This window comes from Nannospalax galili, unplaced genomic scaffold (genome assembly GCF_000622305.1).
Source record: "Nannospalax galili isolate Female #2095 unplaced genomic scaffold, S.galili_v1.0 scaffold702, whole genome shotgun sequence".
Classification (NCBI taxonomy): domain Eukaryota; kingdom Metazoa; phylum Chordata; class Mammalia; order Rodentia; family Spalacidae; genus Nannospalax; species Nannospalax galili.
Window position 1 is genome coordinate 2,203,635 of NW_008348657.1, and position 24,864 is coordinate 2,228,498.

Here is a 24,864-nt window from a genome sequence, read left to right on the forward strand (position 1 = left end):
CCAGGCCAGTGAGAGACCCTGTCTCGTAAACAACAACAACAAAACCCCAAAGTGAATGACTCCTGAGGAACCACACCAGAGGTTGTCCCCTGGCTTCCACACACGTGCACCTACCAACACAAACACACATGCACATACACACATGCATGCACACAGCAAAGGTAGCATTCTAGATGAAGACATAGCTAGCCAGGACAGTGGGAAAGGAAGATACTGAAGTCAAGGGTTTGCATAAACCCAGTAACAGGCTGGACTACCTCCTTGGGATGGAGGACAAAGTCACACAGTCAGGAATGGGGGTTCTGGACCAGATCACCCGGATCCTGGCATCCTCAATACTTCCTTAGTTTTGTGACATTGGGCCAATTATTTAGTATCTCTATATTAAGGACCTGGACCTCTTGAAAGGAAGAACAAGCTGAATACTGACATGTGTGCATTCATTCCTTTCTCTCTGCTCTTGACTGTGAATGTGATGTGACCAACTGCTTCCAGGTTCCCTTGACTTCCCCACAATGATGGACTGTAATCTGGAGCTGTTACCAAATAAGCCTCTCCCTAGCTTTTGTCAAGGGACTTTATCCAAGCAACAAGAATGAAACTAAGCTGGTGTGTATGCACAGGCATGCATACTAAATCTGAAATATGAACACCCATACTTACATACCAAATAGTTTACATCTGAAACTGGTGGTCTGGGGACCTGTTTAGTGTTTCATGCAATAAGGAACATCTGTTACATCCACCATAGTGTCTATGGTTTCTGTTACCTGAAGAGAAGTATTCCTGTATTTAGACAGAAATAAGAAAGACCTACCACAAAAAACAGATCATGCAGGGGTGGTTTCCTGGGTTAGATGCTGGGTTCTGACTCCAACACAGCCAGCCATATGTAGTCCAATGGGCTCTGACTGGTTTCTGTGTTGGGTGGGGAGATCCTGTGTGCCAGACTCAGAGCAGGCTTTGGAATGAGTCTTACAACAGGCTGGACAATCTGCTGCCAGCAGGCATAGGCTTCCTCACCTGGATCTGTTCTCTACCTCACCAACTAGCACAGAGCTAAGCAAGGACCAAGTTCTCCTGAGCCCTCTTCCTCACAGATAAGGTCAAGATCATAGAAATAATTCCTTGCACAAAACTGCACTGCAGAGAGAAACAAAGGTTGAAAAGCACCTGGTGCCTGTGGTGCATGGAGTGGTGACTCCGTCTCTCTCCTCGTCCAGCACTGTTCTAGCTTGCTTTCCTGTTGCTGTGAGAGACACCATGAGCAAAAACAACTTGGGGAGGAAAGAGTTTATCCCATTTTACAAATTACAGTGCATCCTCAAGGGAAGACAAGGCAGGAACTGAAGACAGGTGCCTTGGAGAAGAGACCAAGGAGGAGTGCTGCTTACTGACTTGCCTCCTCTGGCTGGCTCAGCTAGCTTTTTAAAATATAGAATAGGCTCACTTGCCTAGGGATGTACCCTCCACAGTGGACTAGGCCCTCCTATATTAACCAGCAATCCTAAAAAGGCCCACAGAGCAATCTGATGGACACAGCTCCTCAAATGAGATTCCCTCTAACTCAGGTATGTCCAGTTAACAACCAAGGTTGCCATCACAAACGTCTTCTTACTCAGCCTCCTGCTCATCTCACCTGAGATTCTTGAGTTGTTAGTGACCGTCTCTGGATGGAGCCGCCATGTTGAGGTATACCTGGAGACAGTCATTCTCCTGGAACAAAATGTAATGGAGAGGGGTGGACTGGTAGGGGAACTAGTTTTTAGAGTATGATATAGTCAAGGAAATCACATTTTCCTTCCTAGCTCTGTTCCCCACAGCCCCTCTCTTTCTTTCCTGCCCGGTATTCTCCAAGCCCCAGCAGTGTTTCACAGAGCTGAGGGGTTGATGGTGGTTTTTGCATCCTGTAGATTAGGTACTGTGTGCTCAACACCAGTGGGAAACACACAGAGAGGTAAATATTTGCTTGAAGAATGTCTTTCTGATGCTGTAAGATATGTTTCCTGCCTCTGAGAAGTCAGTCAATGGTTCCATCAGTCCTGCATTAGAGTCAGTGGAAAATGATGTTCACAGCAAGAGGCCAGTCATTGGGTACATCCAGCGGAGATAATGTGACCAGCATGCAGTGGCACTGAATACTGATAAGGATGTGACAGGCCATGCTCAGACTCGGTGTCACATTCAGATGGCTAGCTGAGAGATGAAAAGAAAACAAAAATTAATCCCCTCCAGGAATCTCACACAGATTCACTTAGTGCTTGCCCACCGCTCAGCAGTCTGTGTCCTGTTCTCCCCATTAATAACCATAATCAAATATCCACCATCAGTTTCCACCAACCGGGTAATTGCTTTTGCTTCCTCATTTTTCTGGGACAGGCCGTGTGCTCGCAAGATGGGGCAGTTGTGTAACTGTTCTGTCCACATGAACTCTGGAAGTCAGCCGTGCCCTGCAGCTGTGGATGTCAGCCTGCTTGCTCTCTGTGGAGTGAAGGAAGGAAGTAATTTCATTGTGCTATTTTTAGACTTCAATTTAGATTTCAGCCGTTATGATACTCTGTGTGCCCAGATAGAGATGTCTGCACATGATTCCTTGGTACAGTACTGAGTCTGTCCTGGGCTCTAGTGGCCCCTAGATTTCCTATCAGTCTGTGGTCTCAGTAGTATCCTGTCATGCTGGGTCTTGGATGTCAGCACAGTAGGCATCCACAGTGTTTGGTGATAGAATTTGCAGCCTGCAATCTCTGACTCTTCATGTGCCTGGGAAGGTTTAGTCTTTCTTATGCATATGTAATGACACCCCACAATTCTGTGTAAATACACTGATTTCATGGCTACCCTTGCTGTTTGAGGCAGTTGTGTAGTGGTAGAAGACCTCAATGAAGGTACACTGTCTGCAGGATTTCCCTTCAGAACAAACTAGGAGGGACACAGGCACGGGACTCCTGGTGACTGCCTCAGCTGTGGTAGAGGACTGTGAACCTAAGCAGTCTTGGCTCTTTGGTATTAGGAATGAGCTGGCCCAGAACTTCAAGGGGGTTTGAGGATGTACCAGACATACCCGCCCAAGCTTGCCCCGTGTCATATGTGTGTTGGCATCTGTGTCAACTCAGATCTCTTTGTTTCTGAACCTGGCAGGTACTAGGACACAGAGGCTGTTGCCTTTGGTATAGATGCACAACTTATCCTTACTGCCACAGTGTGCACCACAGAGCACCAATCCTGCCATCAAGACCACCATAATCTACAGATCAGAAATTTGCATTTTAACAAGATTTTCCAAGTGACTTTGTAAAGTGATTCATATGCACATCAATCCCCCTCCTCTCTCCAGTTCCCCTTCCTCTCTTCTCTTCCTCCTCTCCCTTTCCGCCTCTTCTTCCCTTCCCCTCCTCCCTCCCTCCCTCCTCCTTCCTCCCCTTCCTTCCCTTCCCCTCCTCCCTTCCTCCCTCCTCCCCCTTCCTCCCCTTCCTTCTCTCCTTCCCCCTCCTCCTCATCTCCTCCCTCTCCTCTCCCTTTCTGCCTCCTCATTTCTTCCTTCCTTTCCCCTCTTCTTCTGTTACTCCTCTCCCTTCCCCATCTCATCTCCTTTCCTCCTCCCCTCCTTTTCCTCCTCCTCTTTCCTTCCTTCTCTCTTTTCTCCTTCCTCCTCCTTCAAATTGAAAGCCCTTTAAAGAATCTGCTAATGGTCTAAAACTCTCTGCCTCTCTCAATCAAAATACTGATCAGTAATCCCAGTGCAATGGCACTAGGAGATGGGGCCTTTGGGAGGTGATTGGGTTACCAGGGTGCAGCCCTCATCAATGAGGGGTAATGTCCTTATGACAGAAGTCCTTGCCTCTTCCACCATGTAAAGACACAGCTAGAAGGTGCTGAGAAATCAGGCCCTCAGAGACATCAGATCCTCTGGCACCTTAAGATCGTGTATATTCAAACTTCAATACCCACATGAACATACATACATATATGAGCAGATCGTTCACTCTTTTCTCTTTCTAATATTGGCTTTTTATCTTGCTTAGAAAAGCTTCCTCCACTTCAAACTTGCCGACAGATAATTTAGAATTTGCATTTGGTTCTTGAGCAGCTAAGACACCAACCAGAGTGGCCTTTCAAGGCTTATTCCAAGACTTTAAATTGTAATGTAGCCAGTGCCCTGAAATTACTTGCCAGGAAGGCTTTCCCCCATTAACCTTTATTAGGATGGATATTGTTAAACAATTTTTTTCCAGTTTCCTTGAGTATTCCTTCAGTTCATTAAGCAGCTCCTGAGTTCCTATGGCAGGTGACATCTTACTAGTCTATATGTTTCACAGTATTTAAAGGAATGTGCATGGAATATTCTTAAACCTCATTAAATATACAGAGGAAAGCAGGTGCTTGACCATTGAAATCAAAACAGAATCCAATGACTTCTGAGAATCCTGCCCCGTATCACATGGTTTAAAGAGAGGAGATTTTGAGGGTGTGGGGTTTGGAAAGGAGCTCTCTATTGGTCCCAATAGTGGCCTTGAAAACCTGGTTGGATTTTAAAATCATTCTTGCTGTGTGGGATGGGGAAGGAATGGGTCTGTAAGTGCCATGGCTCATGTGTGGAGGTCAGTGTACAATTTTGAGAGTCAATCCTCTTCCTTCTACTGGAGTCCCAGGGATTGCACTCAGGGTACCAGGCTTAGGCCTTTTACCTACTGAGCCACCTCATTGGTCCTGACTGGATGTTAATGAGTGGCAGTTTGAGGGAGGAAAAGTAAGCAATAGCCATCTGTCATTAGAAACTGAATATTTTCTGTAAGCGTGAGTGAGCCACTCCACTGGTGTCTGGGGGACTCACAAGGGAGCAGTAGGGGAGTGTAGAGCAGGCAGAAACCATCCTGGGAAAGGCCTAAGGACTTTGTCCTCCATATGGCAAGCTCTGGGGCTATTGATGTTGTTGGAAGCACGAGCATTTGAAGGTAGACAGACACACAGACAGACACATGGCTGGTGGTTGTTTTCTTGAGTGAAGAAATGAGACGTTTAATTTAGGGGCAATCGTTGCATTGGAGAGAAACAGGCCCGAGTCACAGTCTATGGGTGGATATGAAACCTAAGGGTAAGAAAATGTCCAAGATTTCTCATCTGAATCTGATTCATGTGCTGAATGTATGTCAGCTCCATGCCAGACCCAGGGGACAAAGGCGTCACAGGGCCCTGCTACAATGAATGAGAGATCCAGACAATCCCAGAGGAGACAGAAGTAGAGATGGTGCAGGTGGGCAGAGAGAGGAGTCGTACAATAATTTCTTTTCTCATCGCAGTGAAAAAATACTTGATCAAAGCAACTCAAGGTTTACTCTGGCTCATGGTTTCAGGGTACGTTCCATCATGGTGGGGAAGTCATGGTGGCAGGAGTGTGAGGTAACTGGTAATATCACATGTGCAGTCAGGAAGCAGAGGGAGATGGATGCTGGTGCTTGCTGTCTCCTTTTTGTTCAGTCTAGGACACTAGCAGCCTCCCACTTTCAGGTTGGGCCTTCCCACCTCAATTAACTCAGTCCCAAAACTCTTTCACAGACATGCCAAGAGGCTTGTTTTCTACGTGGTTCTAGAGTTGCAATCAATATTAATCACCACAAGCCTGTTGGAGGGAGTTCCTGAAAGCTTTGGTTTATATCTTAAACCAGAGTGTTCAATACTTTCTCCTTGTACCTATCAATCTAATTATTTCTGTGGTGTTCTCTTTCCTACTTCATGCTGGTGAAACAAGAAAAGCAAAAACCAAAACACCTATCGTCCTAGAGAACTTTAACTGTCAACCTGACACAGCCTGAGAGTCACGTGAGAAGGGCATTTCAATTGAAGAGTTTCCTAGATCAGATTGACCTGTGAGCATGTCTGTAGGGGATTGCCTTGACTGTTAATTGAAGCAGGGTCCAGCTCACTGTGGGCAATACTAGGCCTGATCCTGGGCTCTATAAGAAAGGTAGTTAGGCATGAGCTTTTGAGTGAGTGAGCAAGCAGCTACATTTCCTTGGTTGTGAATTCTCTAGTCAGAAGATTGTTGCTTGAAATAGCAAGCTGACCTGTCTTCGAGTTCCTGCCCTGAGTTTTTGTCCTGAGTTCCCTCAATGATGGGCTATGCCCTGGAAGTGTGCAAAGAAATAAACCCTGTCCTCCTCTAAGTTGCTTTTGGTAAGAATGTCTTATGACAGCAACAGAAAGGAAACTAGGCCACCTGTTTCTTTGAGATGTCGACAGTCTGCAACTTTATAACGACTTCTGAAATCCACTAGTTGATTCAGCAGGACAGGAAAGAAGCTAGCTGTGCTATGCTTGATTTTTGAGATGTCTGAATTTCTTCCCCTGTAAGATGGACCTCTGCCCCACACAGTCACTTTGCATTGCTCATGGTTGGTGAGTCATGTGAAGGTCTTGGAAAGGCAGATCCCCCATGGGGATGCAGTCAGTTGTCAACTGAGCTGGGCAGACACATACCAAGCCTTACTTACATGCTTGCTGATAGTAGCCACCAGCTGAGGTTCCAGGGCCATTGCCTATGCTCTGCCCAGTCTGGTGACTCCAGCATGAACAGCTGCTTTGTAGGGCAGCTGGCTTTTTGCAGAGAACCAGGTAGAAGCCATGTGGTCTTCCTCTACCTCTTTTATGAACCTTGTTCTGTCTATGCTTGGTGGACAAGGTTAGCCTAGATTCCAGAGGGAAGACAGATGCTATCTCTTAGATGTAGGAATGTCAGAGTTTAAAGTATGTTTTGAAACTCTACAAGGTAGTACTAATTTCCGCATCATGAGGTTGTTTGGGGACTAAGTGATTATATAGATGTAACACAGACTAGCACCTACCTGGTAATTGTGAATATGGCATTTAATCTTTTTTGTCAATTTGATTGTATTGTGAAGTACATAGAAGATTAGAAAAGCATACCCCTGGGTGTGTCTGTGAGGGTGTTTCCAGAGAGGCTAGACTATGGGGGAAAGACCCACTGTGAATGTAAGCAGTGCCATCTCATAGACTAGAGGCCAGGTAGAATAAAAGGGAGGATAAAGCCAGCCAGCCTACGTGTATGCTCTCTCTGTTTTCTGGTTGTCATGTAGTGAGCCGCTTTATTCAAGCATACCCTCCTCCATAACAGATTGAAGCTTCTAAAAGCATGAAGTGAAGATCAGCTCATCCTTACCCAGGGGTAATCAACAGAACATATGGGTTCCAGTGGGATGCTGTGGGAGCAAGCATGCCAGTAGGGATGAGAGTATAAAGATGATTAAGATTCTTTGAGATGTTCTGAATAAAACACACAAAAAATCAATACAAATAAAAAAACATGAGGTGAAATAAAACATTCTTCATTTCAAGTTCTTTTGCCAGGAATTTTGTTAAAGGGATGAGAAAACTAACTAACACACTGAACAGTGGTGGTACTGATGATGGTGAGAGGATGAAGTGGTGAAGGAGACAGTTGTAGCTGCCCTTGACAAGATGCCCTTCATTGTCACTGGCAACTTGAATTTGGGAAAGAGCAAGACACTGTCTCACCTGATGTATATGTCTTTTTTGTGTCCAGTGTCCAGGGAATGGCCATGGAATAATTGTTTTAATCTTACCACATTCTACCTGAGGAGCCAGGGAGATGGCACCAACTTTTGTTCCAAAGGGAGATGCTGGGTTAGGTGACTACAGCCCAGCTCTGTTAGGACAAACGGAAGGAGGGACAAGGCCTGATAGTTCAGCAGTGAGGCATACCTGCTGCAGATTTTTAATGACACACCCTGACTCACTTCCTTGCTTCCTGTTAGAATATGGCTCTTGGGGAAGATGGATACAATTTCCAAAAACCATTGTTCCACAGAAAATAACGTTAATGGCTCAGTCAATAAAGCGCTTGTTGTATAAGCACGAAGACCTCAGTTTGGATCCCTAGAACTCATGTGAAAACTCTGGGTGTGGTAGTGCACACTTGAAATCCAGGGCTGGGGAAGCAAAGACAGGCAGATCCCTGGGACTCTGACCAGCCAGCCTAGCCAAATGGGGAAGCTCCAGGTTCAATGAGACCCTATCTCAAAAAACAAGATAGACAGCGACTGAGGAAGACCCGAGGTTGACCTCTGGCCGACATACACACACCCTCACACGTATACATGTGTACCCAAAAAAGAAAATGAGGCTTTCTTCCTTAGAAAGTAGATGACAAAAGAATAAAGTTTAAACATTTATAGTAATGGTATTTCTGTCTAGTTGCAGATTAGGTTTCCCAGGGGATAGAAAAATGACAGACACATACAGACAGTTCTTGCTGTAGTGACTTGTAGTTGAGAATTTAGAATCATCACTTGCTCCTTCTCTCATTCGATTTTCTACCATCATGGGTCTCATGGGTCTGTAAAGAACCTGGTTATCTTATCTTCAAAGTTTCCAGAGAATGAGACAGATATTACTTTCCTTTTAGTGAGAGATGGTTTGTTGTTGAGGGCTGAAATTACAGACATCTGTGTTAGAACTTAGTGTTCAACCTTTTTTTTGAGACAGTGTCTTACTCTAGCCCAGGCTGGCCTGGAACTCACTATGTAGCCCAGGCTGACCTTGAACTCACCTCAATCCTCCTGCCTTAGCCACCCAAGTGCTGGGATTACAAGCATGTGCCACCACACCCATGGTGTTCTTATGTCTAAAGTAGAGAGGTAGGCTGCCTGCCTCCTATCACCATCATCCCCAACAAAGACCAGTCATGCTCAGTCCCCTGATGGTTCAGGCATGGCTGATTGATCTCTTAGGCCTCATTTTACTTCCCTGGCAGTAACAGCAGTCTGGGTCTTGGTTCTCTACCCAAGACAGCACCCCAAACATTGAGATGGAACCTCTAAGCGACCTCATTACAGCTTCAACCATCAGCCCACTCTCAAGCTCTGGTAACTCTGAGTCACTTGGTGAAGCAATTTTTGCTAATGACCCAATTACTTCCCTGGGCAGGAAGAGCAGGCATCCCACCACTTCCACACTAACCATGACTCTCTTTACTATAAACAGATGCAAGGAGCAGATGTCTCAGAAACCCAACCCTTGAGGAACCAATCACATGGCAGGCAAGAAACTCTGCCATCTTACACCCACATATTTTATTCACCTGCGTCTCTGAAATTGGCATCTAGACTTTGGCATGTGCATTCTACAGATAGCTCAAGGTTGGTCCCACTTTTGCTCAAATGAGAGGCCCACTGTGCTTTGCCGAGCTGGAATAAACTCAGCATTATGATGCTCCCGGTGTTAAAATGCAGAAAGTGGGTGATCTCTTTCCTTGGGGGCCTTAAGAGAATAGGCTGCAGCTTGCCCTATGGTTCCAGCCCCAGGATTCCAGCCCTGCACTCACTGCAGAAGCTGGAGCTGCCCATGGGCCCACTGAAGTTGATGATAAACAGCAACTGAAGCCCTGGGTGACAGAGGTGATTTGGGTCCAGGTAGATACAACAAAAAGCACCCCCAAAACAAAACCCACACAGAACAGAAAAGAGAGATAGCCTCAAAAGCAAAGGACTTTGAAGATTTTTTTTTTAAATTGTGAACAAAAATGGGCCAGTGAGATGGCTCAGCAGGTAAAGGTGCTTGCTGTACAAGCCTGACGACCTGAGTTCAGTCCCCAGAATCCAAGGTGGAAGGAAAGAACCAACTCCCCAAAATTGTCCTCTGACCTCCACACATGCACCATGGCATGTGTGTATATGTGAACACACACACACACACACACACACACACACACACACACACAGAGAGAGAGAGAGAGAGAGAGATAATACTTCTACTACTAATAATCATAATAATAATAAATAAAATAAAAAGAAGACAATTATGAAGATGCATGTGGCACTGTATTTCAAATCCATGGAAAAACAGACCAATTTCCTAAGAGGATGTAAAATATAAAAATGGACAAAAGAAACGCAGAACTTGGATTGGGCTGGAGAGATGGCTCAGCAAAGAGCACATACGACTCTTACAGAGGACTTGAGTTTGGTTCCCAGCATTCACTTAGGCAGTTAACAACTGCCTGTGACTCCAGGTCCAGGGGATCCAATGCCTTCTTCTGGACTCTGCACTCACATGCACACACACACATGAATAAAAATAAATGTAGAAAAAGATATGGAAAACTTGAATAGGTAATAAAAGTTACAGATATTGATCAGTAATAAAATGTCTCCAAGTGCCTCAGGACAGGAGTGGGCAGATATTGGGCACACAGAAACAGTCCCAGAGAATTGGAAATGAGCCTTGTGGAGAAATATGAATCCAGACCACCTCATACCTACTAGTTTCGCCAAAATGGGAAGCAGGGTGGTGACCACAGCCAGAATTGTTAAACATTGTCCCTGTTGTTCACATCAGACTCTGCCCTCCCTCTTGCATAGGGTGCAGTTCAGAAAACCATCCTCTCCTCTCTTTTTGTCACTTTGGATCAACATAGAACGCAGACAGGGAGGGCATGCACGGAAAATGTCCTGCTTGATGAAGTTTCACAAAACAAACACTCTGGTAGGACCACCTGCCTCAAGGGTGTGTCTGCATGCTAGGAGCCCCGGTGCCCTCCTCATTAGGATCCCTTCTCCCAAAGGTCTCTTCTATTTTGACTTCTGACTCCATAAATTTGTTTTGCATGGCACGTGTGGTGTATGCACATATATACGTTTGTGTGTGTGTGTGCTCGCGCGCGCACGCGTGCACACCTGTGCCTGCACATGCACATGAAAAGATCAGAGGGGGACATCAGGCATCTTCCTCTATTTGTCTCACTTAGTTTTTGAGATAGGGCCTCTCACTGAACCTGGAGCTTGCCCGCTTGCCACTTCAGCTAGACTGACTGCTCAGCGAAACCTAGGAAGCCTCCAGCTTCCGCCTCCCAGCACTGGGGTACGGCACGTGCTGCCGTGCCCAGCTTTCACACGGGTGCTGGGGATCTGAACGCAGGTCTTCATGCCTGAGCAGCAGGCACTTCACCCACTGAGCCGTCTCCCTACTTCTTTGTTTTGCATTAAAACCTGCTATAAACGGATTCAGAGAGTTTCCCTTGTATCTTCGTTTTAACTCTATGGACTATGGTTACCACAGAGTTAAGGACGAGTTCTTGACTTCTCAGTCCAATCTAAAATGACCACATCTGCTTTCCTGGAGAATGTCAGGCTCCTAAGGATATTTTAATCCCTCCCCATTACTTTGTGCTAGTGGTCAGGCATTTTAATCTTGTACATGTTTTAGCTCAGAAAAGAAATCATTTCTATTATCATTGCTTTGAATTTTGACAGAAAACTGGATATAAAGAAAATTAAATTGAAGGGTTCATTGTGTTTCTAGAACACAATGGGAGGACTGAGCCACAGACCAGGCACAGTGGATTATTGAATGGAGCATAGTTCTGTAGAAAATATGGAGCATGGAGTGGAAGAGAAAGGAGAAAATGCACATTTTCATTTAAAAATCTCAATTTTAGCTGTCTTTTAAAATTTTTTAAAACTATTTTATTCATTGTCTGTCTCTGTGTATACATGTGGAGATCAGAGGGAAACTTGCAAAAGTCAGCTTTCTCCCTCCTCCATATGCGTCCCATGGATGGAATTCATATTGCCAGACTTGGTGGCAAGCACCTCTACCCACTAAGCCATCTCTTTAGCCCAGATTTTTTGACTTTCTGTGAAAAGACAACACCCAGTGCACATTCCTTGAAGCTTCAGTCAGCCTGTATGGGTGAGATGCACCCTCGGCAGTGTTCTGTCCTTCCTTCAGGCAGTCCCTCCCTCCTGCTGTCCTCTGAAGCTGGGTCTGGATAGCAGTTTTGTTAGCTCATGTCACCGTGTTCCACCTGTTCATGTGTGTGCTGGGTGCACTTGGAATCTGAGCTCACACTGCTGGGTGCCAGCATTGGGGTGGAAATGGAGATGGACACAAGTCGGGCCATCATAGAGCAAAAGGTCATGTAAATAGTCAACAGTGACTAATAGGCTCATGGAAAGTGGAGAGTGCTCATGATCCGTCACAGGTGACTAGCTGTGGGTAGGGAATGGCCCGCCCCAAGGACAGGCTACCTATGTAGAGCCTGAAGATATCCCCATTTTTCATGGCGGGGGAGATTTCATGTGTGCTGGTGAGGATGGTATGGTGGCACTGGGTCCCTGTTTGCCTCTGTATAGGATATATGTGTGTCAGTGGGAGTGAAGGGTGACAGGGGTGACAGTGTGTTCTGGTAGAATGGTGTGTTGGCATTCTAAGTAGTAGAGGGTCACCTATGGAGGCTTGTGATTGGGCAGAGCTAGGCGGATCTGCAGAGTAAAGAGAGCCTGAGGGACGCAGGGCAGTATGTGTGGGTACTGGGCAGTTACACTTGGAGAAACAGATGGAACTCTAGGTGGCCTTGCTTACCGGATACCTAGGAAGAACCCACACCAATGTCACTGTGACTAAAGACACACAGGTTTGGTCCCTTTGTGTTCCCTGGTTGATAAGCTCTGTCACTGTGAAAAGAAGTTGCCCAGTGTGACATGCCCAGCTGATACTGACAAACTGTTGAAAGGTAGTAGGAGCCATTGCTGGACTAATTTTCATGCCTGGTACCCTTTGTCTTAGCTGCAGGTGCCCACTGCTTGGGAGAGTATGGGAAACTGACTTGGAGGCTTGCCAGCTGCTGATGCAGAGCCTGGAGCTTCAGGAAGCAGAGGGCAGCCTGCATGTAGAAGACGAGAGGCAGACAGGTGACCCAGGGGAGGCCACCTGGACAGCCACCCTGGCTGACCATCCTGGATCCCATGCTGAAGAGGAAAAGAAGACACCCTTGCAGGCAGTTCATGAGTGGAGTGCTCACCTGGTCCCCTCACCACACTGCACTGGAGGTGAACAGAAAGAGGTCAGTCCTGTGTATGACTGTCAGGAGTCATCTGTGGAGAGCTTGGGGGCCAAGTGGAAGCAATCAGTACTGGGAAGATTTTCCATCAATCCCCACCAAGTTCTTAGGGTTTATAGGACTCTCAAATATGATTACAAATTAGTATGTCATTTTTTTTTGAGACACGGTCTCCCTGTAGCCCTAGCTGGCCTGGAACTAGCTATATAGACCAGGCTGGCCTCAATCTCACAGAGATCCACCTGCTTCTGCCTCCTTCATGCTAGGATTAAACTTTGTATAAATTTTAAAAGTTGAAAATGGAAAAGAACAAAGAGAAAAAACCTTTAGCATATTAGTTTTATTTTTATTCTAGTTTAATGGCCCCATTATTCTAGAATAAACAAGTTAGTACAGAATTATCTATAATATACATAATGCCATATACACCACAAGTTGCTGTGTAAACCATATGTTATACATCATATATAATATTTGGTTATATCTTTAAAATCTACATATTATATTATTTATTAGGACTGAACATTCAGATGCTATTGTTTTTACCCAAACCAGATGACATTGAATGTTTATAATGTCTTATTTTCATAAAACAAAGCAAAACAAAACAAAAAGTACAAAACTCAACTGTTTTGCCTGAGATACATGCATTTCAAACTAAAATGTGATTTTACCTAATTCTTTCAGCTGGAGGCTGACCCTGACAGTACACAACCCTCTTCTTCTCCCTCTCCCTCCTTCCTCCTCATCCCTCCCCCTTCCACCTCTAACAGACCCCTTCCTGTCAAGGGGCCCAGGGATGTGCCCCTGCTTGTGCCTGAGCCTGAGGCTTCCCAGCTCCCTGCCTGGTGGCTTCTGTATGTTCTGTGTGGAAAGAGATTGGCTGTAGCTGCTGCCTGGCTTATGGCCATCTCACCTTGGCTTTCAAAGCCAGATGTACCCCTTGACCTTTGCCAAGACTCTTGGTTGGGTGAAAGGTGGGTGGGGAGAACACTCTAGGCATTCTTCTGGGCCTCCCACCAGAGAGAACAGAATAGGACCCTGGGCCCTTTATAGGGCTTAATGTCTGGTCACTGCCTCCTGGGTTGCTGGAGAAGTGGTCCTGGCCCTGTATTTGAATGCAGATCTTTATGAGAAAGTAGGATTGTGTCCTGGTGACATTCTGGGTCCTGCTGGCCTCTGCTCAGGAGGTTTTCAGGTTAGAACTTCTGCTGCTCAGTGCTGTATCTTGGATAGCAACAGAGTTCTCCAAACACTGAAATGATCCTCTAGGAGCTGAAGTTGCAGTTGGAACAGTGCATGGGCCACAGTAAAACACTTGCTTACTGGAGGAGGCTGAGGTCAGCAAAGTCTCTTAAAGGTGAGGTGACACAGGTTTGACACAGTAATCCTTGGCTGCAGGTTCAGTACAAGGGTAGCACATGTCCAAGGCTGGACATAGTTGCTGCGCAGATATCTTTGCTGAAGTGCTTTTTTTTTGAGGCCATGGCAGAGCCTTTTGCCACAGTCCAGTCACTAGACACCTGGGTGGGGGAATGTGTGTTTTTGTTAGAACTTGGTGTGAACAGCTTTGCTTTAATGTGGACAGTGGCTACAGTCCCAGGTTTGTCCTCCAGTGCTCTGTGTGAAAACTTGCTATCTGCTGCAGGTGGATGGCTTGAAAGGGAAGCCTGGTGTGGAGGAAGCACACTCTCAACATGGGGATGGAGCCTGGGTCCGCAGAACCTCAGGCCCTATGCCTTAAGGCTGGCTCTTAAGGTGGGCTCTGTGTAAATCAGGTTTCCAGGACTGTAACAAAGACCTTGAGAGAACAACTTTGAACAGAAAAGATCTGTTTGGGTTCATGATTTCATGGGTTTCCATTCATGACAGCTGGCCCCATTGCTTTGGGCCTGTGGTGAGGAGCATGTGGTAGAACAAAGTCTCTTACCTCATAGCCAAGAAGTGAAAGAAAGAGGGTCTGGGTCTCTGTCACCTCCGCAGACACTCTGAAAGATCTAAAGCCCGCCCCATAGGCTCCCTTCTTAAGGTCTCTACCGCCTAGCAATGGCTCCACTCCCAAACTAAGCCTTTAACGCACAGGTCTGTGGGGCACTTAGGTCTAACCTGCAGCAGTGCCAGGTGCTGCACAGGAAAGGCATCCCATGTGTGGGATGGGATCCTGGTCAGGGACCATGTTGCAGGCCAGGATGCGGCAGAGCTGGTGTATACCAGGTCCCATCTCTACTTTTCCCTCATATGGGTGATAGGAACTAAACTCTGGTCCTCTGCAAGAGCAGCAAGTGTCTTAACCACTGAGCCATCTGTCCAGCTCCTCTACCTTGCTTTTTGAGTCCTGAGGCTTGGCAAGTCTACTAGACTGGCTGGCCAGTGAGCCCCAGGTAGTCTCGCATGTCTGCCTCCCAACACTGAAATTACAGGCATGTGCCACTATGCCAGGCTTTTTAACCGGAGTGCCTTTTGCTCAGCACAGAACTCGGGTCCTCATGCTTGCCTGGCAAACACCTTAGCAACTAAGCTATTTCCACAGCCCCCCCATACTTTTATTACAGCATTTTGTTATAATTATTTCATTTTATAATTAGTTGTCACTGTTAATCACTGACCGTGTCTAATTTTAAGTTAAGGTTTGTCATGGATAGATATGCATAGGAAAAATCGTTCCAGTTAGAGTTTGGTGCTGTCTGTGGTCTCAGGAGTCCACTGGGGGCTCCTGGGACACTGTCCCCCATGGAGAAGCAATGACTGTATTTAAATTACAGAGAAACAGATGTCCTCTGAATTCATGAGTGTCAAGGATTTTTAAATGATTGATATGTTCTGGGAAGGGCAGTGATGGGACCAGAAAGCAGATCTTGTTACCTGGAAGCCAGGAGGACTCATTGAGGAAAACAGCAGGAAAGAATCTGGGAGGGCGCTGGATGTTCTGCATCATGTGGTGCAGTTACATGACAGTGTGCTTATATCTGACCGTAACTTTACAGTGAAAGAGTGGATTTTATTGCTTGTAACTTTCAGCATTGACTAAAAGTTCAAGACAGTGTCTGTCTGCTTAACATCAGGGCTGCATATGAAACAGGTACACTTGGCTCAAGACCTAGAGCACAGCACAGCGTGCGGAGATGAGGCCTGAGCTGCGAGTCTTTCGCTGCTTACAAGCTGCATTTCATCTGCTAAAGCAACCACAGCCACCCGGCTGGGGAGATAGCTCAGTGGGTAAAAGTGCTTGCTGTGTATGCATAAGGATGTGAGTTCAATCGCCAGTATCCCTGTAAATTGCTAGGCACGAGAGTGCACCCTTGTAATCCTAGCACTGGGGAGGTAGAGACAGGAGGATCCCTGTGTGTCACTGGCCAGCAAGTCTAGTCCAATCAGTGAGCTCCAGACCAGTGAGAGACTGTCTTAAAAAACACAGTGGCCAGCTCTTGAGGAATGACACCTGAAGTCAATATCTGGCCTCTACATGTGTATGTACCCCCCCACACTCATACATGTACCCATGCACACATGTGCACCCCCATACCCAACATGTATAAACACTCATCCTCTCTCTCTCTCTCTCTCTCTCTCTCTCTCTCTCTCACACACACACACACACACACACAAATAAGAAGAGGCTAATCAGAACTAGATTTTCTAATTTCATTAACTACTTTTGTCACCATGGTCAAATGCCTAACAGTTTAATCAAGAGTGCCTTTGGCTCACTTTTTCATGGGCTTCAGTCTGTCATGGTGAGAGGGCGTGGTGGAGCAGAGCAGTTCCTGTCACCACACTGGCCATCACACTGGTCTTGTTAGTAGTTGCAGTCTGTGCATGTGACAAAGCTAGCTAGTATCCATTTCTATGCCTCAGTCTTTTTTGGAAGCCACTTTTTGACAATATACTCTGCTCCCTTTCTTGGGAAGCAAACAAAAGCAAGAGTGAGTGAGCAGGCGACAGGCTTAATGAAGGGGAGCCTGCATTTGGGCAGAAGGTTTTAGAGGGCTGAGGCCCAGAGCCGACAGCCAAGGGTCTCCTGGTGAAGGTGGTTTAGTCTTGCTGAATTGCTTTTCATGGTGCTATTGAAGTCTAGGGAATGATAAGTTTATCTTGAAGCAAAATGTTTCTTAGCTTTGCAGCTCCAGGTGGGTTTACCATTGCAGGGCCCTGCTGGGCTTTGGCCACCCCACACTGGTTTTCCTATTGAAGCGTGGTACCCTGGGGGCAAGCAATTGCTTTTCAACCCAAATCTTCCATAACAAATCTCAGACTTCTTACAGAGGTCCACAGGGAGATGGGATTCAAAGCCTGTCCTGTGCTTATCTGACCAATACAGGGATATGCATTCTGGTGGCACCATTGTTCCCTGAGTGCTCTGTCCTCTGGAATACCCACTGAGTACTGAAGGTCCCCTCCAGGCTGCTCAACACTGTGGAGTCCTTTGCTTGGAGCTTTGTTCCAGAGGAATCCCAACTCAGCTAAGGGCCAATGGCAGCTCGCACTTCCCCAGATTGCAAGAGCTGTTTTCTCTTCCAGCGTCATTAGAGCTCAGTTCCAAGCCTTTCAGCTGCTGTTGGCCCTGGTTTATAGATGACACAGAAATTGTACAGAGGCCAGACAGAAGCTGGGGAAATCAGCACACCAGGCTCCCACGCTGCAAAGGTGCTGCCTGCTCTGGCCTGCATGCCTTTGGGGTCTTTCTTTCCTGTCTGCAACCTGTCCCACTGGCTGCTTTCTGTATCTGTTACTTAATGAGCTTCCCTCATGCCAAGCTCCCTGGACAGCATCACTCCCTCTGACTTCCCATCCCAGCTGCTTCCTTTCCAAGCTAGTAGCTGCTACCAAGAAGGCTAAAATAAGCCAGAGAGAAGCTGGCACTGTGGAGGGATCACATGCGATATTCCAAGCATCCAGAAGATCTGTAAGGAAGCGAATCAGCAAGAAAGACAGAAGCAGACACTGTAGTGTTAGCCATTCAGATTTAGATCCTCAGAACCTTCCCTTACAAATCATCAGAATCACGGTCAATACTCCTCTCAAAAGACAGGTCGACAAGGGAAAAAGTGTGACAAAGTCATTTAATCAAAGTCTTGTGAGATTTAGGAGCCTTCAGAAATGACCCAGCGGCACAGGGAAAGCTCTCTTTCTATGCTGAGGTTTCAAGGAGACTGGACAGTACTATAGTTTGGATGAAAGGTGTCCCAAAAGAGCTACATGTTAGGGCTTGGTCCCTACTGGTGGCACTGTTTTGCAAGGTTCAGGGAATTTTAGGAGGTGTGGCTTAGAAGTAGGTCACTAGAGGAAGCTAGAGATAGGTCACTAGAGGAGGGGGCGGTGCATGTCCTGGGGGTCTATTGTCTCTGACTTCTTCCTTTCTGGTTTGAATGTGTAATATCCCCATAAGCTCATGTGTTTGAACACTTGATCCCCAGCAAGTGGCACTGTCTGGGAAGGTTGTGGAACCTTCAGGAGGTGAAGCCTGTAGGTGGAAGTGTGCTACTGGAGGTGGGCCTTGAGGCTCTATAGTCCAGCCCCACTTTCTGTTCATTCTCTGTTCCCTGAGTGCATATATAGTGAGACTGTCCATTCCTTCTCCTGCCACACTGTCTTCCCTGCAGGCCACTGTGGGTGGCACTGTTCCCTGACTAGTGTTTTCCCTAACTGGGATCCTGGTCTGTATATGTAGAGAAAGGGAGTTGAACATGCATTCACTGCTTTTGCCTCTTGACTGTGGGTGTAACGTGACTAGCTGCTACAAGTAACTGCTGCTGTGAATTCTTCACCATGAGGACTATAACCTTGGCCAGTGAGGCAAAGTAAGCCCTTTCTCCCTGTGCTGAATAGCTTCAGTCGTCAACTTAACACACCTGGATAGAGGTAACCTTAATTGAAGAATTGGATTCGCCTGTGGCCATGACTGTGGGGCATTTTCTTTTGAGTGATGTGGGAGGGCTGAGCCCACTGTGGGCAGTGGTCTTAGGCTATATAAGAAAGCAGGCTGAGCACAGGCCCGGGGAGCAGCATTCTTCCATGGTTTCTGCTCCAGGTTCCTGCCCTGAGTTCCTGCCTTGGCTTCCCTTGATAATAGACTGTGCAATAAGCCAAACAAACCCTTTCCTCCCCAAGTTGGTTTTGATCAGCGTTTTTATCACAGTCATAGTAACTAAGACACTCCCTTAAATTCCTTTTGTCAGAGTATTTTATTACAGCAACAGGAAAGGAAACTAAGATAACTATGCAAGAAAGTGAAAAAGGTCCCCTTCCATCAAACTCTGTCCAAGATGCACATGGAGTGGAGCCTAGAGCCATGTGTAGAATCCTCTAAATCCAGGAGACAAAGTAAATCCTTCCTCCATTTCCATGGCTTATGACAGGTATTTTGATCATAGCAATGAAAAGCTAACTGATGAAGAAAATTAATATGGGGACTGAATGGGTCCTTGCTAAGAATAAACTTGACCATGTAAATCTTAAGACTTTGGAACTAGTTTGTGGGAAGAATTTGGAAGAGTTTTGAAATATGGGCTAGAGAAGCTCTAGAATTTGGTAAGCAAAGCCTAATGGCCAAGTCTGGAAGAAATTCAAAAGGCCAGGCCACACTTACGAGGTCTCAGATGGGAGGACTCTGTTAGGAATTTGACTCAGGTCATTCATGTTACCTTCTGGCAAAGAATTTATCTGCCTTTTGTTTGTGTCCTGAGACCTTCAGTGAGACTGAATTTAAAAGTAATGGACTATTAAATCTGCCAGGGAAAATTTTTTAAAATTTGTTTTTATTAAATTTTGTTGGATTTCATACTGAATATCTCAAACAATCTGAATCATCTTTATAGCCCCATCCCCACCAGAACCCTCCCATAGCCCCCCACTGGAACCCATATACTCTGTTCTGGGTGTTAAGGCCCACTGTGTCAAGTCAGTGTCCCCAGAAGTTCCCCAGTGCAAGTCCATCCACTTATGGTCTAGTCAGATCCCTCTCATCTATCTATCTGAACACCTACCATTTTCTTTTTTTTTTTTTAACAGAGATAGGGTATGGGTTTATTTACAGAGGAGTGGATGCCCCCCATTTATGGCTGCACTGGACAGTCCACACTCAAATATAGATCCTGTGACTTCCCGACAGCCACAGAAAATGGTGAGGAGGGGCCTCTTGGTGTTCTTGGCTTATATATCCTTAGCCCCTCCCCCACATACAGCTAAGGTTGACTGATTTGGTGGGAGGGGTATCTGACTCCCCCCTCGACTCCTTGATGAGCATGGGAAGGAGATGTGACTATAGCTTGCCGGCATAGTGGTCAGAGTACACTTCCAGTTAACATCTACCCCTTGCTCTGGCTCTTACAGTCTTCCTACCAACCTCTTCTGCAAAAGTCCCTGAGCCTTGGAGGGGGTGGTAGGTGTGGGGTGATCTTACTCCTATTGTGGCAAGGCACCGAACTTTCAGGTCTCTGGCAGAGAAAATTTTAAGACATTACAGCACTCAAGCTATGGTATGGATATTGTTAGCTGCTTTTAGCCAGGTTTACACTAAAAATTGGGAACAAAATCAGAAAGATTTGACAAATGTGCAATTTGACCAGAAAGGGGGCATGTTTAATGCTGTGGACAGGAAAGATGTGGCTATTAAAAAGGCTGGTCACCAGAATAGAATTGGTGCTGTGCACTGGAACAATAGGAAAGATGCCCCAAGGGCAGCTCAGGGACTGGCCTGCTCCCTCCCATGGCAGGTTCAAAGATGTAAAGGGGAAACTCATTTGAAAGACTTTTCTTTGAGTAGAGAATGTGTCTGGGGCATCCTGCTTAAGCTGTGCTGCCTGGAAAGTTGCTTCCCCAGGATTTGGCTCACAGTGATCAGATACCCAGACTCTTGGTGGCATCTGAAGCCATAGTCCAAGGGGGCCTGGCTACTATTTGAGCTAGCAGCAGACCTTGGCATCATCTATATGGTGCAGGCATACAGAATCAAAGAGCTAGAAGGGTGATCGAGGCTTCCACCCAGATTTCAAAGGATAGCCTGGAAGGCCAGACAGTGTGTGGCAGTGTCAGGATCCTTGCAGGCAGCTCTGGAGAGGCACTGTTTGAAGCTAAAAAAGTGAAGTCTAATCTGCAGTGGAAACCCCTGGACACTGGAGATTCCAGGTTCATGGAACACTTGCTGAGAAAAGTTATGCACTACATGGATCCAGTCCCAGACAGTGGTCACGTCAGCAGCAATCAAAAACGCCGTGTTGAAAGCTGAGAGTTCACATCACAGCGCCATGTGCCCCAGATACAGATTTAATAACTTCCCTGATGCTGTCAGTCTTGTTGTGGTCCCATCTCTCATTTCTATGTTCCCATCTCTCCATTTGGGGATGCAATTGTTTACTCTGTGCTGTTGTATCATATGTATAGAATATTCTTTGACTTTATAGATTTCTATCGCTCAGAGTTTTCCTGTAGTCTCAGAAAAGGTTTTGAAGTTGGCCTTTAAAAATTATCACTGCAGAGCGATATATAAGGTCATTTTCATGTTCATACTTAGTGTACTTTGAGGATAATTTCACCCATATCCCACTGAAGTTGGACTTTTGAACAATGTTGAAACTATTAAGGTTCCAGGAATTCATAGAAATGGATTGAATGAATTTTGGCATTATGAAATGGCCACGAGCCTTTTGGAGATCTGGGACTGAATGTTATGGTTTCAATATGAGTATTCCCCCTGAAACGTTCATGTATTGTGACCTGCTCAAAAGCTGGTGGTCCTTTTTGGAAGTTCATGGATTATTTAGGAAATGGGACCCACCTGGAGAAGGTTCCTGGGTCTTGTTTCCCTGGTCTCTCTCTCTTCCTTTCCTCCTCCCTCCCTTCTTTTCCATCATGAGGTGAAGGAACTCCACTGCATACGCACCACCATGATGTGCTAAGTGCATGGGGCCAAGCAACCATGGACTGAGCCCTCCAAATCTTGGAGCTAAAATAAATTATTTCATCCCTAAGTTGGCTATGACAGATATTTTGGTCACAGTAGTGAAAAGCTAACCGGTGCAGACAGTCATGAGAACCGTGCTTGGGTCACAGGGCAAACTGCAGGGTGGATCACAGAGTGGACCTATTGATGAGGGATGGAGTAGGGATACAGCAGTGTTGTCTGCTCTGATTCTTGGCTGGTCTCTGCAGTGCTCCTTCCCTGGCGTGGGACAACATCCATCTGCAACGAGCATCTCCAACCTTCTTTTTCAAACTCTGGAAACATACATTCAGTTGCTAATTGTTCAGTAGGATCCAGGTCTTTCATAGGGGTCTGCCAAGCGGCTTTTACTGGACCCTTCTTACATATGCCTCATCCACAGTCTCCAATTGTGTCATCTTTGAAGTGGACTAAACCCTTAAGTGCAAAACCATCTTCAGTTTTCTCTCTTTGATATTAGTGAGTTTTTCTAAGATTTTCAATTTTTTAAAAACTGAGGATAAGAACTTTCTTTTTACACTAACATTTCACTGTTTTATATAGCATTTATTTAGATTGTACAATTAGGATTTTTAAATACAATTGGCATAAATAGGTTTAGAAAGTATTCAACCAACAAGAATGAAAGTTCTCTGTCTTCCAGCCTGGCCTTTGTCCCTGAATGTGATGGAGGGAGCAGGTGGATAAGTAGGGGTTTCCTCTGCAGCCCTCCAGGGCTCCTGCTGATCCTTGCAATTAATTAATGTCCTTGCCTGCTGCCAGCCTCCCCCACCTGCCCCAGGGAAGGAAGTTAGTTCCTCTGATCTGCCTACTTCTTTTCCTTTTGGAAATGTGGAACCCACTCTAGGCTTCAGGGCCCAGGGTATGGGTACTTTGTACTTCTTCCATTAATTAACCACAGCTCAGTATTTCTGAGAAAACAACCCAAGGACTTCCAGAGACTTCGCCATGGAAACTCCTTGTCATTTGCTGACAAAGGCTGAAGGATGGATAGAAAGAAGGACGGCCAGTCACTTAAGGGTGACATGGACACAGTCACACATTGGCCACACGGGATTCACCAACAAATGCATACTGCTGTCCTTCGAGCAGCTGAGAGATTTTTATCACAAGGTTTCCTGTTTCTGAGATGAATTTACATTCTATCCCTCATATCCAGGCCACATTTAATTCCTCCACCTCTTGGGGAACAGTACAGTTAAAGACAGAACCTTCCTGTCTCCCACAGGCTAGCTGTGAGTCAGGACTGTTCAGTCAAGGTAGGAACAAGCAGGAGGCCTGACTGAGTAATGTGAACCTTCTGCCCATGAGATATCATCCTGTCTCCCCTAGATTCACTGTTCCTTCCTTTTCAATGAGTAGTATATTAATACCTTTCCATTCATCTACACTGGCCATTTGTTTTGCCCACTACTGGCCACTTCCCCTCCCCATGTATTCATGAGGGACATTGCTTATAGTGGAGCAGGCCTCATTTCTCTAATATAATTGGGAGCCAGGCGTAGACAAACTCAAGTAAGAGTGCGAGAAAGAAAAGTGCCTGTGCTGTTCTCTATCTCAAGGAGAGACAAATGTGCCTTATGAGGGAAAGGTCAGGTGCCACTCCCCAAAGTGCCTGCTCTTTCCAGAAAGATACAGGTGTCTATGAGTCTATTGAGTAGAAAGTATATGCTTGCTTAGAATGGCAACATTCAGAATCTGGGTTCAGTGTTGCATTTAAAAGCACTCACTCTCATGGTCTCTTTACCACACAGTGTACCAAAAAACTCAGAAGTTACATTTTTTGAGACTTACAGTGCACATGGTTGGTCTGAACTGTCTTATATAAAGGGGTGTAAGTTGGTTTGCTGTCGCTGTCCAAGACTCTGGATCGTCATGGAGATTATTCAGGCAGTGCCTGATACTGTAGGTCTCATATGCTGATCAGTTTTCTTCAGAAGGTCCTATTGGATTCTGGTCTCTCTCTCTCTCTCTCTCTCTCTCTCTCTCTCTCTCTCTCTCTCTCATACTCTGTGCATTTAAGGCATGCAGAGACCAGAGGTCAACCTGGATGCCATTCTCAGGCACTGTGCACCTTGTTTTCTGAGACATCTCTCACTGGCCTACAAATAGACCAGTCTGGCTGTCCAGTGAGCCCCAGGGACCTTCCTCTCTCTAGCACTGGGACTGAAAGTGTGTGCCAATATGCCTGACCGCTTTATGTGGGTTTAGGGGATAACTCAGGTCCTCGTGCTTGCACAGCAAGTATTCTACCAACTGCGACATCTCAGCATCTGCTTTGCTCAGCTTTGATGTCCAAGTCCAGAGTACTGAAAGGATACGGCCCAAACCTTCCTGAATAGTCCTGTTGTACAAAAGGCAGTTTTTCAGGCTGACCGTCACATACACTAGATCGTCAGGTGTTTGCGTAGTGTGGCCATCAGGCCATTTCTCCTTCTGTTGAATGTTTTAGTTCTGTTCATTGTTTCTGTTTAACACTAAATAGAGCCGAGAATGCATTTTTCAGTGAACTTGCTCCTCGGTGCCTGCTTTGAAGTGAGCATGGGGATACTTGAAGACAATTCACACCCTGATCGGACCTAAAGAGGTATGAATGCTTCAGATGCTTGGGCACTTCAGACATCTGGATGCTTTTAAAAGAAAATCCCTCCCACTCAGGGTGTGACCGCACAATGTGAAATTTGGATGAATAATTCTATTTTTCAGTATACTAAAGATTCACCCTTGGTGTCTTAACTTGTGCCTCTCTACTTAATGGAATTTACATGGTTACTAGAAGTCAGCATTGATGTAGACAGAGAAATGCTTATCTCTAACACTATTATAAAGAGATGTGCACTATCCTTTGTGTGCCTAATGATTTTTTAAGAAGGCTTTGTTTTGAAAGGGAAGATAAAGACCATAGGGCATTCCTGGAATGTATTTGCCAAGCAAATATTCTGGAAAATGGCCCAGAGGAATGTATTTGAGGCTGTGATTTTAATACTGAGTAAGGCAAAGCCTTAGTGCCTCTGCTGAGCTCTTTGATGGTGGTTGTTACATCTGGTTTACC

At 45.9% G+C, this 24,864-nt stretch overlaps 1 protein-coding gene across 1 annotated transcript in view; it reads left to right on the forward strand.

Moving 5' to 3' along the window:
• The window catches only part of Disc1 (DISC1 scaffold protein), a 253,803-nt gene that overhangs the window by 199,887 nt on the left and 29,052 nt on the right, over window positions 1-24,864 (forward strand). The window contains exon 11 of the mRNA XM_008845824.2: window positions 12,601-12,877. Within this exon, the coding sequence (XP_008844046.2) occupies window positions 12,601-12,877 (277 nt within the window). The remainder of the gene's footprint in view (window positions 1-12,600; window positions 12,878-24,864) is intronic.